Raw genomic sequence first — 14,386 nt, forward strand, 5'->3', positions numbered from 1 at the left:
TATCAGCTAGTGTGTGTGTGTGTGTGTGTGATGTAGGAAGAAGGAATCCAGCTGGACTGAGACTCACAGTCCACAGCTGGACATGAACCATTATATCCTAGAGCTACATTTAACACACCACCCCGTCACTCTTTCTACCCGCTTCATTTTGTTTTCCACCATCTTTATTCCAAAGGGGAATAAAGAGATGAGTAATTTTCTCCACAACAGATGCATTTACTTAAATGCATTTAAGCATAAATTAAAAGAATGTGCTAAAACGCAGTAAAATGGCTTGATGAGCACAGATTGAATATGTAAAAAAAGTGAATTATAAAAATATATTCTTGAAGTAGAAAGTGATTAATTTTAATGGCACTTACTCTTTTGTAGAAATCAAGTAATCAGTGCTAATTACTTTCTTCATAACATTCACATAACAAGAACAGTTATAGTATGCTGATTCGTTAATTGTGTAAAAACAATTTTATCTCACAATTCTTTTTGACTTTTTCTCACAAATGCAAGTTTAAATCTTGCAATTCTGACTTTTTTTCTTGCAAATGTGAGTTTGTATCTCACAATTCTGACTTTTTCTCACAATTGCAAGGTTAAATCTTGCAATTCTGACTCTTTCATGCAATTGCAAGTTTAAATTTCACGATGCAGACTTTTTCACGCAATTGCAAGTTTGTATCTTCCAATTCGTACTTTTTCTCGCAAATGCAAGTTTAAATCTTGCAATTCCGACTTTTCTTTCCAATTGCGAGTTTGTATCTCGCAATTCAGACTTTTTTTCGCAAATGTGAGGTTAAATCTTGCCATTCTGACTTTTTTTTGCTTGCAAATGTGAGTTTGTATCTCGCAATTTTGATTTTTTTTTCTCACAATTGTGAGGTTAAATCTCGCAATTCTGACTTTTTTGCGCAATTGCAAGTTTGTATCTTCCAATTCGTACTTTTTCTCACAAATGCAAGTTTAAATCTTGCAATTCGGACTTTTTTTCCCAATTGTGAGTTTGTATCTCGCAATTCAGACTTTTTTCACAAATGTGAGGTTAAATCTTGCAATTCTGACTTTTTTTTGCTTGCAAATGTGTTTGTATCTCGCAATTTAGATTTTTTTCTCACAATTGTGAGGTTAAATCTTGCAATTCTGACTTTTTCGTGCAATTGCAAGTTTGTATCTTCCAATTCTTACTTTTTCTCGCAAATGCAAGTTTAAATCTCGCAATTCAGACTTTTTTTCTCAGAATTGTGAGATACAAACTCGCAATTGCGTTATAAAGTCCAACTTTGAGGGGAAAAAAAAAGACTGATATGTTTTCAGAATTGCGAATTTATATCTTATAGTTCTGACTTAAAAACTCCTAATTGTGTGTTAAAGTCAAAATTGTGAGATATAAGAACATATCAGTCAGAGAGCATATCTGAGAACATATCAAGACAAATTGAGTTTGTCTCACAATTCTGACTTAATTTCTCAGAATTGCAAATTTACATTTCATAATTCTTGTGATAAAGTCACAATTACCTTTTTTTTTACATTTTTTTATTCAGTGGTGGAAACAGACTTCCATACCAAACAGATATAAAAAAGGACAAAAAAACAGAAGAAATTTTCAGCGTTTTTATTTTTAAAATGTTTCTATTTACACAAAATCTTCTCATGTTTTTAATTCAGGTGAGGAAAGGTACAGAATTCAAGCTCAAGTTGGCAGAGACATTCAACATTTCCTACACGAGGATAGAAAGAGTACAAATTGTGTATTTATTTACAGTATATTTGATTTCAAACATTTAGAAAGGTTTCTCAGTGTCCATCTGTAATCATCTTTTTCATCCGAAAGAGATTTCAAATGGAAACAAAAAAGAAATATACACGCATTCTCTTTATAATAATTTAGCGATATTGACAATAATAAACGATATTGACAACAATAAGCGACAAGGTGTTGTATATATTGCTAGGCATTAAAACAAGATGTTGTGACGACACAAGAGTGATGGAGACCAATATCATGAACGGGAAGGCCAATCAGAGAGCTGCTCCAATGAAAACAACATCTTTAAATCTAAAACCACCAACCACATGACCTTTTAAACTACTGTCACTGGTTTCAAAATTGCTATAAAACTGTGTAACGGGGTATCATTTACATTCTTCTGGGGAAATTTCCATTTTCAAACCATCATTGGGGTTTGATGTAAGACTTCAGCATTTGATAAATTGACTGTGGGAGCGCTCAAACGAAAGGCTCCTGAACTAAGGTCATTCCCCCTGTTTTTTTTCAGAGATCATGTGACCAAAATCAGAAAAACAAATACCAAGACTAAACAGTTAAGGGGCACTTGAAGAGACGGTACACTGTTTGTCTGATATGTATAAGTGGGCGAAGCTACATCATCAGACTCAACTCAGGAAACATTCAAACAAGTTAAAATGGCTTATAAAGAAAGGTTGGACTGATTACATTAGCAGATTTCACTCGTCAAACTGTATTTTGGCTTCTGTGATAAATTACAATATACACTATAGATTGAACTTGCACTTCATTTAACTTTATGAATACAGACTTTGTCTCATTTTGTCTTTTTTCAAAAAACCAAGGGGTTCAGTAGCTATCTGATGTATATTTGCCAACAGTAGATGGTTCCTCAAAAACCTACTCCTAACAGATCTTGTTGCTTTAATTTTTTCAAAAAAAGGCACTCTAGTGACCTTCAAAATGAAACATGAATGGGTTAAACGTAATGTTAGATACAGTTTTTTGAGTTAAGAGGTAGCTGTGGGACATATGGCAAGGCTGTGACAGATAAAGAGGAGACATTGTCTGGGATATAATAGGCTGGGTTTATAATATCTGACTGTCTTTTTTGGCCAGACATTGAACAATTGAGAAATGTAATATTCGGAAACTCTACTAATGCCCGATTTATAAAAGAGCCGAATCAACAAATCCTTACATGGCTCGAGAAATGCATACAAAAATGTTTCCTCTAATGTACTGTCATCAAATCTAAGAAAAGCACCAGCGAAAAGGACTAAACTTCCATTTCTGCAGCACCACTCCAACTGGAGATTGGAGAAAACACATTACAAACAACTTGCACTCTGATGCAGGGAGGCACACACTCATATCACGGTAACTGCATAGCTACATGAACGGTCAGATTATGGATTATATTTTGGGATAAAATCTCACTAATCTTAAAATCTCACTATGGCCAATTAATTAGCATTCAGCGTTTCAGCCTTTAACATATCTCTGTTTATATATGTGGTATCTGCATAATGAGTATTTTGTGAAGCTTTTAGATGTCTTCTGGAAAATAGGATTATAGGGTTTAGTCAGGGTAGACGACGTAGGCTGGGAGAGACTGACGTACAGTCTGGCCCTGTCCCAAAGTGTCAGGGTGTATAGGGTGCGTACAGAGCTCACAAGCACCTCCTTTAGGCCGACATGCACCTTTTATGTGCACATTTCCAGAATCCACAGCTATTACCCAGCAGTCTATGCAGCATTAGACCAATGTTTCTACACTCGCGTCTAATTTCCCAACTCATGCTGTGTGTTTATTCCTAACACAGAATGGTATAACCTATTACACTGACTATACTTCAACCCCTTACAGTCTCATTATCATTTCCATCAAATGAAAAAATTGGCGCCTACCCTGACTAAGGTCCATTAGGTTTATTTCAGCATAATGATGGACGATGAAGAGGTAGACACAGTGAAAATAAAGAAAAGGATTGCAGAAGATGCACCCAGCAACATGTCTTCTGTAGAAATAGAGACTAAAAATAAAATTGACATTTATATCTTAAAATTCATGAGGACATCCTAGCCAGGGAATGGAGATTTTTGTATTAGTGGCCTAATGTTCAAACACTTCAAACACAGTACCAAAGCAAACAAAACAACTGCTATCCTACTCTACAGCTACCAACGTGCTCATCGTAGACATCTTCAGACAGCATAATAAGAATATTAAGTTTTAAAAAGGACAGATTCATAATGCAGTATGACATCATCCAGTCCTTTTTTTAGAGAAATCCAAGGGTAGATTCCGAGTTTCATATTTTGGCTGGTTTGAAAATGGAAGATGGTCTTAAGTATTTGCAGAGTCTATACAGTGGCTGAAACAAGCTTGTTAGAGAAAAAAACAAATTGATACCATGTTGGATTTGGTAAAGCTGAACACTTTCCCAAAAGACCAATTTTTCTTAACCAATGAAGGCAAAAGTGGTCCATTGTAGACTCAAAAATGGTACACTTGTAGAATCCATCAAGGGCTGGTTATGGGACATTTTACAGCTACTCCAAGCAATGCTGTTTTTGGTGAAATGTAAGAGCCACTGGGCAGTTATCAAAGGAAATCAATCTTACCAAAAGTCCATGTTGAGGTTCTTGGTTTGTTTAGTTGCATGCTGCGTGTTCCCTTTATATCTACATGATTTCATTAAGACCTGGTGTCGGCTTGGTTTGGATTACTCAAGTTCTTCCATGGGGACTGTAATAGCTGGCTAAGCTGTCCTGTTGGCTGGATGAAGAACAGAGGAATGGTTTAAAGAAGAGGTCTGACTGGATGACTGTGGAATGGTAGAATGATGGGCTTTAAAGGCAGGTCTGGCTGGTTAACTCTGGAATGACGGACTTACAATGTGAAATCTGACTGGTTTGAAAGTGGATTGGTGGACCTAAAGGGGAGGTCAACTCTTTCCCCTTCCTTGGCATTAAAGTGTGCTGGTTACACTGAGGTCTGGGTTTGGAAACTCTCCAGATGCAGGAATTCTTCAAGGTCCCATTGTTGTAACCCTGAAGACTTTTAGTGAAGGTATGAAGTATGTGTGTGTTTGTTTAAAGGTGTGTCTGTGTGTATTGGCGTATGTGGCAGTGGATTTGTGTGGCAGTGTGTGTGGGATGAGCATTGAGTCTTTGTATACTTTTTGGGTGTCAGAAGAGGCCACCCTCATCCTCATTCATTACTGGTATCGCATCGTTCTTCGGTTCCCATGGGTGACTCTTGCGCTCGATGTTTGCACTGGCCATGTGTAAGTCGTGTGGTGGAGCGGGAGTGGCGGGCAAAACAGGTAGTGACAGTTTGTGAGCTGCAGTCACAAACTGAATCCTGCAAAGAAAAAAGATGAAATTTTTTTTAAATATTTACTTAATTCAGGGTTTATGCTTTGGAGCAAGGGTCTCCAAACTCGGTCCTGGAGGGCTGCTGTTCTGCAGAGTTTAGCTCCAACTTGCCTCAACACACCTGCCTGGAAGTTTCTAGCATGCCTGGTAAGACCTTAGGGGCTTTCGCATCACATCCTCTCCACCTGTAGCTGGTGTGTGGTGGACGCACTGGCACCATAGTGCTATGGCTGCCGTCGCATCATCCAAGTGGATGCTACACACTGGTGGTGGTTGTGGAGAGATCCCCCATATGACTGTAAAGCGCTTTGGGTGTACAGCAATACACAGTGAAAGCGCTATATAAATGCCTCATTCATTAATTCATTCACATAGTTCTAGGAAGTAGCCAGCATGGTGATTCCTAGAGAACCAATTTCCCCCTCGGGCCATTTACCTGGTTGTATTCACACTGGCAGCAGGAACTCTGAAGCAGCCGACAACAATGCCTTTATTCACGCCATTTACAAATGTCAAGAACCGGTGAATGGAGGATGGCGTGATCTGGGCTGGTTTTTTTTGTGTCATTGGTTTCGTGATAACGGAGATGGAATGTAAACGCACGCTTTACACTAAAAGAGCAAGAAAATCCGACTAAATCTTACATATCATAGAGGCTGAGAAAAGAACAAGATGTAGCTAAATTTCATTATCGCTGTTTTCCATGTTGGTGTAGTGAATATTTTTAAATAGCGTTTTAAAAATGCCAGGTACCATGTGTTTTGTATGAGTTTGGCTAATCAGCGTACACTTACGTCACTGGTAGTTCCTATAGAACTGTTTTAGACCCTACTGTGAAGTAAACGTTAATTTAGTTCCCCCAAATGGAGTTCCTAGAACTAAAACCGTTCCTAGTTCTTGTGGTGGGAAATCACCAAAAAGTGAGTACTTCCGCCAGTAGTTCTAATATATATGAAAAGGTTCTTCCAATGCAAAAGCCCCTCTTGATTAGCTGGTTCAGGTGTGTTTAATTAGAGTTGGAGCTAAACTCTGCAAGACACCAGCCGTTTAGGACAGTTTGGAAACCCCTGCTTTGGAGGAAGACACAATCAGATGTTCATGATTAAAGCAATCAACCAGGGCTCTGTTTCTCAAAAGCATCGTAAGTCTAAGTTGATCGTAGCTCCATTGGTTTCAATGGGTCTACAATGTATAAGCTTACAATGCTTTTGGGAAACACAACCCAGATCAACAGTGGTGACACTAGAACTTGTTTTAGACTGTCTTACCTCCAGAGTACTAGAGCTTGAGCTCATCACATCCTTTCCGGTGGTGACAAACTCTTCTCTTTGTGTTTTCATAAACCTCTTATTGACAATCTTCGTGATGTTGTCTGTGCCAATCAAGGCTCCAGGTATGCATTCAGGCTTTGGTTCGTCCATGGTGCCTGCTGGCACAGTCCTGCCGCAAACATTGCGGAGAAACTCCTGGACCATGCCGTACTTCTGAGCTCCCGCTTCTCCTAGACCGATACCTATGCTAGGACATGAGGGTTTTCCAGCAGCTTGTCTTCCTGGGCATGGATCTGCTTTCCATAATGATTCAACACTTCCGGAGTGTTCCACTACACTGAAGAGACTGGTCAAGCCATCATTGAGGCCACTAAGCACTGGGCTGTCCCGGGTGGTGGTGGAACGTGCCCAGGCAGACCCGTTTTGAGATCCACTACGGTTATGAAGGTTCCATACACTGCGGTCCCTTGAGGAGGTTGAGGAGGTCTCGAGTTTGGAGGAGGAGGTGGAGACCCTGCGGGTAAGCTTAGGTGAGCCATATTTGGGTGAGCAACATGGTCTATCTATGCGACTGTGGACTTTCTCTAGAGATGAAGAGATCTGTCGGGAGCGTGCAGATGAAAGTGAGGTGGACGGACGAGGAGACCATGCTTTCCCTTGAAGGCCTCTAGTTGTTGAAATTGGGCCATCGGTTTGTAGGCCAATGCTGACAAACTGTGCTGTTTGCGTTCCTGTACTTGAAACACCAACTGTCTGGCTCCCAGTATCTTTGCTGCACTTCCTCTCCAGAGAACTGGAACGAATGGCCTGTCGCACACAGTTGGTCATCTCCTTCATGTCATCACTAAGGTTGCCTGAAATTTCCAATCCGTGGAATGGTGCAGAACCTACCGTCCGTCCTTCAAGCAGATCTCTATGCTGCTGTGAAAGTGAGCTCAACCACTGCTCATAAGTGGATGAGGAAGTGGTCGATAAAGGTGCAGATGCAGCAGTCATGGCTGTGTCTCTAGATGATGGTCCTTGTTGAGGATCCTGCTGGGATTTTTCTTTGACTGGCCTCCTTTCCATTCTCCTCACAGTTGGAGGACTGTAATAGATGCGAATACCCGTCCTGTCTGGAGCAGTGTAGCTTCTCTGGATGTACTCCTTGCTCAACTCCAGTCCGGGGAAGCTGCTGTTAGAGTTGGTGCTTGGGCAGTCCCATGTCTTAAACTGATCACCCTTCTCCAGCATTGCAGAATCATTGGTCAGGTACTTCCAATTCTTCTTATTGAGATCACTTAAGTCGGTGCGAGCCAGAATGGAGGCGGAAGCAGTAGTTTGATGCTGTGCAACATTGCACTCTGGTACTCCACTGACCTTGTGACCAGAAAGGAGCAGACTGGTGTCCAGTAAATTCTTAAATTCAGTGAGGGCAGAAATTGATTTGGTCCTGTAATGAGAGAGTGGGGATTATCATAAAAATAGTCTTTGTCTGATATGTGATAAAACAAGGCACAATTTCCTGATAATTTACTCACCACTATGTCATCCAGGATGTTCATGTCTTTCTTTCTTCAGTTGAAAAGAAATTAAGGTTTTTGATTTTTCTCCATGTAGTGGACTTCAATTGGAGCCAATGGGTTGAAAGTCCAAATTGCAGTTTCAGTGCCGCTTCAAAGAGCTATACATGATCCTAGCCAAGGAATAAGGGTCTTATCTAGCAAAACGATTGGCCATTTTCTAAAAAACAATAAAAATGTTTATACTTTTTAACCACAGATGCTTGTCTTGTACAAGCTTGACCTCACGCATTACGCAATCACATTGGAAAGGTCGCGCATGGCATAAGCAGAAGTACTGAGCCAGTGTTTACAAATCGAATGTGCAAGTCAAACGGTCTTTACAAAAAAACAATGATGTTGGATGATTTTGAAGTTGGAGGAGATTATCAGATGGAGTTCTTCGCCCTACCCTCCCTTTTTGAATCGAAGCACACAGACGAAGAACTAATCACGCCCAACCTTTCCAACGTGATTACATAATGTGGGATGTCCTGCATATGCATTGCTAGTGCAGGATGAGCATTTGTGGTTAAAAATTAGAACTTTTTTTTTAAGAAAACAACCAATGGTTTCACTGTGTAAGACCCTTATTCCTCGGCAGGGATCATGTAGAACCATTTGAAGCTGCATTTAAACTGCAATTTGGATCTTCAACCCATTGACTACCACTGAAGTCCACTATATGGAGAAAAATCCTGGAATGTTTTCCTCAAAAAACTTAATTTCTTTACGACTGAAGAAAGAAATACATGAACATTTTGGATAACATGGGGGTGAGTACATTACGGAAGTGAACAAATCCATTAATCAAGTCATTTTACCTTTGCAGTCCTGAACCACTGGTGGCAGCATCTGCTGAGATTTCTTTCTCAGATGTTTTGTCATGAAGAGACTGAAAAGGAAATTATCTATTTTAGTGATGCTTTACAGAGCAGCATGCCATGGTCATCCCCCCGCACAGTACTCCCATTCATTCATGTGGTATTACTGAGTCAGACGATATTCTCTTTAGGAAATGAGGTCATTCAAAACAACTAGTTTCCTCTGCAGGGGTAATGATAGAGGTATGGTTCACCACATCTATGTAAATGACCCAACTTCTCTCAATGAGGCATGGTATTAGACTTTTCTCATTCAGGATGTCATATCAAAAATAGAAATTAGAGCACTGAGCTGGACTGTCACAAAAACACGTAGAGAAAAACTATACAGTCTCATCTCTTTTTCCAGCCTCACTACATACAGGGTGGTTAGTACAGACACACTGACCACACTGTCTCAGGCTTCTTTCCAGTTGGACTACGCACACTGTGCACAGCCACATGGATATGCAAAACCAGCAGTTCCAGATAAGTGATGCAACATGCTGAGAGCCTGTCTGCAGGCGCTCTGCGGAAATGTTTAAAGATACTGTCATATCCGCCCATTATGTGAGGGGAGCCCTAAGTCAGCGAAGGAAGTGTGGGGATAAAATGTGCAAAATATGTCATGATGACATCCACACAGACTCAAATAAAACAACAGATTAAAAGGGCTCAGAAAAACTTGAAAGAACAAACATCAAAGCAGGGGAGCAAGATTTGGTAATACACAACAAAGCTTCCAAGGCCTTGTAATGCACTTTAAACTTGACCATAAAAGTTACTGTTCACCCAAAAATAAAAATTCTCTCATAATTTCCTCACCCACACCAAGTTCTAGGTTCTAGGTTTTTTTTAAATATACAGTAGACTTAGTTCATGAGTCTTCTGGGCCACTTTTTGGTGTTTTTGTATCTCCTGAAACTTAAAAGCAACAACCACAGTCTTTTGGAACATTAAGGTAAATAAAGACAGATTTTTCATTTTTGAGTGAACAAACACTTAAACCCATATGACATCTGACCTGTGTGCCTTTGCTCTGAGCTTCTCGTAAATGCTGTTCCCATTGACTTCTTTCTTGGTTGAAGTGCTCCAGAAGCTCTAGCCTCTCTCGGCTCCAGTTCTTCTCGCCGATCTGCAGTTGTTTCGTGAGGTCCATCACAGCAGCGTAAGAGTCTGCCAACAGGTGTTGATGCTCTTCTCGCTCCTTTTTTAGTGCCCCCTTGAGGTCTGGAGAATCCTTTTCACCAACAGCAACAGATGCCTTCCCCATTTTCCCCTCCAGCTGATGACAAAAATAAAATACAAAATGAGATGGTGAGATAAAAATAGAACGCTTGATGTTTTCAAAAGTGGAAGAGCAACCATAGAAACAGCCCCATAATACACAGTAAGCATCTGCAGTCAGATGCTAACAGCTGCACCATCCAGACATGGCATTTTATAGATATTTGCCCTACGCCAATTAAATAAGCAGATAAAAGTGCAATTAAATAAGTAGTTCAAAATGCAAATTTACTCACCCTTAGGCCATCCAACATGTAGATGAGTTAGTTTCTACATTGATACAGATTCTAAGAAATGTAGCATTACGTGACTTATTCACTAATGTAGTGAATGGGTGCCATCAGAATAAGAGGCCCAACAGCTCATAAAAACATCACAATAATCCACAAAACTACAGACCATCAATTGCAATTTTATGAAGTGAAAAGGTGTTTGTAAGAAACCAACCAGAAACAACTATTTTAAGTTAATGTAATGCTAAATTTCTCCAAATCAGTTCTGATGAACAAACTCATTTACAACTCCTCATCACCTGAGGAATTTTTGGGTGAACTATTCCTTTTAATATGCTTAAAATGAATAAAAAGAATAATTACATTTACAGTTGAGGTCAAAATTTATATACACCTTGCAGAATCTACAAAATGTTAATTATTTTACCAAAACAAGAGGGATTATACAAAATGCATGTTATTTTTTATGTAGTACTGACCTGAATAAGATATTTCACATAAAAGATGTTTACATATAGTCCAAAAGATAAAATAATAATTTATTTTTAAAAAAATGACCCAGTTCAAAAGTTTACATACACTTGATTTTTTTTAATACTGTGTTGTTGCCTGAACGATCCACAGCTGTGTTTTTTTGTTTGGTGATAGTTGTTCATGAGTCCCTTGTTTGTCCTGAACAGTTAAACTGCCCGCTGCTCTTCAGAAAAAATCCTTTATGTCCCAAAAATTCTTTGGTTTTTCAGAATTTTTGTGTATTTGAACCCTTTCCAACAATGACTGTATGATTTTGAGAGCCATCTTTTCACACTGAGGACAACTGAGGCACTCATGTGCAACTATTACAGAAGGTTCAAATGCTTCAGAAGGAAAAATGATGCATTAAGAGCCAGGGGTGAAAACTTTTGAACAAAATGAAAATGTGTACATTTTTCTAATTTTGTCTAAATATTGTATTTTTTCATTTAGTACTGCCCTTCAGAAGCTACAGAAGATACTAACATGTTTCCCAGAAGGCAAAACAAGTTCAGTTTTTTCCTGATCTTCAAATTGGATCTCAAAATCATACAGCCATTGTTGGAAAGGGTTCAGAACCCCCAAAATGCTGAAAAAAACTGAACTTGTGGGACCTGTGGACTATACATCTTTTATGTGAAATATCTTATTCAGCTTAGTACTAAATAAAAAATAAAATGCATTTTGTATAATCCCTCTTTTTTTTAGTAAAATAATTAACATTTTGCAAATTCTGCAAGGTGTATGTAAACTTTTGACCTCAACTGTATTATTAAAAATAAACAAAATAGAAATTTATTCTGCCAAGTAGTGCCTCTATACAACGTATTGGCTGTTTTACAACTACTTCAAACATGGCTCAGCCAATTAGATTGTTGTGATATTTGGTTATATTTTGTATTACATTTCCAGCAATAGTAATTATGAAACCAGCCTACTCTTTATCCCCCATCCTCATTTAAATTCCTTCTGCTCTCTCAGTTGGAGCTGCAAATCTTGAGAACTCATAAATTTTGCGAGCGTATGCGAGTCAGGTTATTAAAACACACAGCCTGCTGGGAACTCATCAGACAATCAGTGACTAGCTTCTCATGGTGTTAATGCCTAATGAGTTTTCCTTTGGATGGCAATAAGAGGTTAATGGGTTGATGTGGTTTATTAAAGAGGGTAAAAGATATTTGTTCCAGATACCTCCTCATAAACCATAATGATTAGAAGAAAGAAGAATGATCCAGAATTCATTTCTGTTAGACTGTTGATTGTAATTTATTTTAATCACTTTTGACTCATTAATAATAGGTGGCAATGTGCCGCATTAACAAAGGACCTTATAGCATTAAACTAACAACATTACTGGTATCAATAACCTGTCTTGTTAATGCAGTGATAAATCATTTTCTCTGACAGGTTGCTATTAGTGCCACAGAGGCTACAGCTAATACTAGTCTGTCAAATCCCACCTCTCCCATTCTTTGCTTTATCCCTTGACTTATTCTCTGAACCACACAGTCTTAGAAAAACAAAGCAAGTCCAGATAAAAAGGAGGAGTGGCAAGGAGGAAGGGAGCCTTGTAATATTGACCTATTAGAGCAATAATGGTGAAAGTGGCAGTATTGTGTCATTAGGTTCTCGGGAGAGCATATTGCTTTCGGTGCAATCTTTGGTATGTGTGCTTATTTTTTGTTCTGTAACCTTTTCAACAATAAAGGGAGGAGAGTGAGTATTTTAGCTAATCTAAACACAGCTGATTGCATGCCCTGGCTTTCTACGCACTGATTAAGGCATCTACAAAGTAAACACACTTGACTTAAAGCTGCAGTGCAGTTTCTGCTCCATTAGCAGCACCAAACAGATTAGCAACAATAATCTATCCAAATAGGTTTCCCGGACACTCCTCGTGTTCTACTGCATTATTTGTTACTATTTTTAAGTAAATGTAGTCTAAAATGCATGCACCACTTTATTATGATTACAGTGGTCTTTTTACTAGTCATATTGACATACTACCTGCTCTTTAGATATAATTTTGATGTATCAGCCATTGAAAAACACACATTGGTTGTACTGTCATTGGCTTACTTTTATTGTCTCTGCACATTCATGTATTTGTATATGTATTTTAACACTAAAAGATGGCACACCAACTAAAGTTTATTTAATAAAAAATTAATTAATCACATTTATTTATGATCAACACAGAGATACATTTAACTTGTAGTTTTATATCGGCTTTTTTAATTACATAAATGTTTCCATTTCATTTTGTTGTTGAAATATAAACATTTAAATGGTGACTGTAATACCCTGTATTTAGTGCTTTTGTGTACATAATATGTGTGTGTACAGTGTATATTTATTATATATAAAGACACACACATACAGTATATATTTTGAAAAAAATTTACATGTATTTACATTTATATTTGTGTAATTTATATTTTATATAAATTTATTTAATATATAAACATAACATATTTTTCTTAAATATATTCATGCATGTTTGTGTTTTTATATATACATAATAAATATACCTGTTTTCATGTCAGACTTTTTTAATTAAAGACAGCATGCTCAGTAAAAATGTAATGAATATGTAATACAGTGCATATATCTGACAAAATGCTCGTCTTAAAATTTTTCTAGCTAAATATTTTTTTATTTCTTGTCATTAAATTACTCACTTAAAGTAAATATAACATTACGTGACATAGTGACACAAGCAGTTTTATTGATGTCTTTCCATGCTTGAAACACCAATTAAAGGAACATGCTACTATTTTTGAAAATAGACTCATTTTCCAACTCCCCTAGAGTTAAACAGTTGAGTTTTACCATTTTCGAATTCATTCAGCTGATCTATGGGTCTGGCGATAGCACTTTTAGCATAGCTTAGCACAGATCTTTGAATCTGATTAGACCGTTAGCATCTTGCTCAAAAGTGATCAAAGAGTTTTGATATTTTTCCTATTTAAAATTTGACTTTTCTGTAGTTACATCATGTACTAAGACCAACAGAAAATAAAAAAAAACTCTCATTCAAAATAACTTCCGCCAACATAACCAACGTGACCACCTGCTTGCACAGGGAGACTATTTTCAGGCGCTGCATAATATCATTGCGCCTGCTGCACCCATGGTAAGGCAGCAACGTTCCTTGATTATTACGCCGGAATAACATAGTTCCTTGCCATATCGGCCTAGAAATTCCCAACTTGTTATTTTCCGTCAGCCTACACGATGTAACTGCAGAAGAGTCAAGATTTAAATATGATTTAAACTCTTTGATCATTTTTGAATGAGATGCTAACTGACTAATCATATTCAATGATCTATGCTAAGCTATGCTAAAAGTGCTACTGCCAAACTCAATTGTTTAACTCTAGGGGAGTTGAAAAATAAACCTATTTTCTAAAATAGTGGTGTGTTCCTTTAAGCTTTACTGAATTTTTTCAGCAAGCATTCTGATATTCATTCATGTTTATTTTGTGCTATAACTAGTAGTAAAGAGCAAGAGAAGATCAGTTCACGTGCCGCCTGAACTGAGGCAGAT

General features: G+C 38.0%; 1 protein-coding gene across 2 annotated transcripts in view; it reads right to left on the minus strand.

Moving 5' to 3' along the window:
- Positions 1-1,595: 1,595 nt before the first annotated feature.
- soga1 (suppressor of glucose, autophagy associated 1) overlaps positions 1,596-14,386 on the minus strand; it is a 67,197-nt gene continuing 54,406 nt past the window's right edge. For both annotated transcript variants that reach the window (XM_051096364.1, XM_051096363.1), the window contains exons 11-14: positions 9,828-10,088; positions 8,765-8,835; positions 6,397-7,831; positions 1,596-5,114 (exon numbers count right to left, since the gene is read on the minus strand). In XM_051096364.1, coding sequence (XP_050952321.1) covers positions 4,962-5,114; positions 6,397-7,831; positions 8,765-8,835; positions 9,828-10,088 — 1,920 coding nt within the window. In that variant the 3' untranslated portion in view covers positions 1,596-4,961. The remainder of the gene's footprint in view (positions 5,115-6,396; positions 7,832-8,764; positions 8,836-9,827; positions 10,089-14,386) is intronic.

This window comes from Labeo rohita, chromosome 23, assembly GCF_022985175.1.
Source record: "Labeo rohita strain BAU-BD-2019 chromosome 23, IGBB_LRoh.1.0, whole genome shotgun sequence".
Taxonomy (NCBI): domain Eukaryota; kingdom Metazoa; phylum Chordata; class Actinopteri; order Cypriniformes; family Cyprinidae; genus Labeo; species Labeo rohita.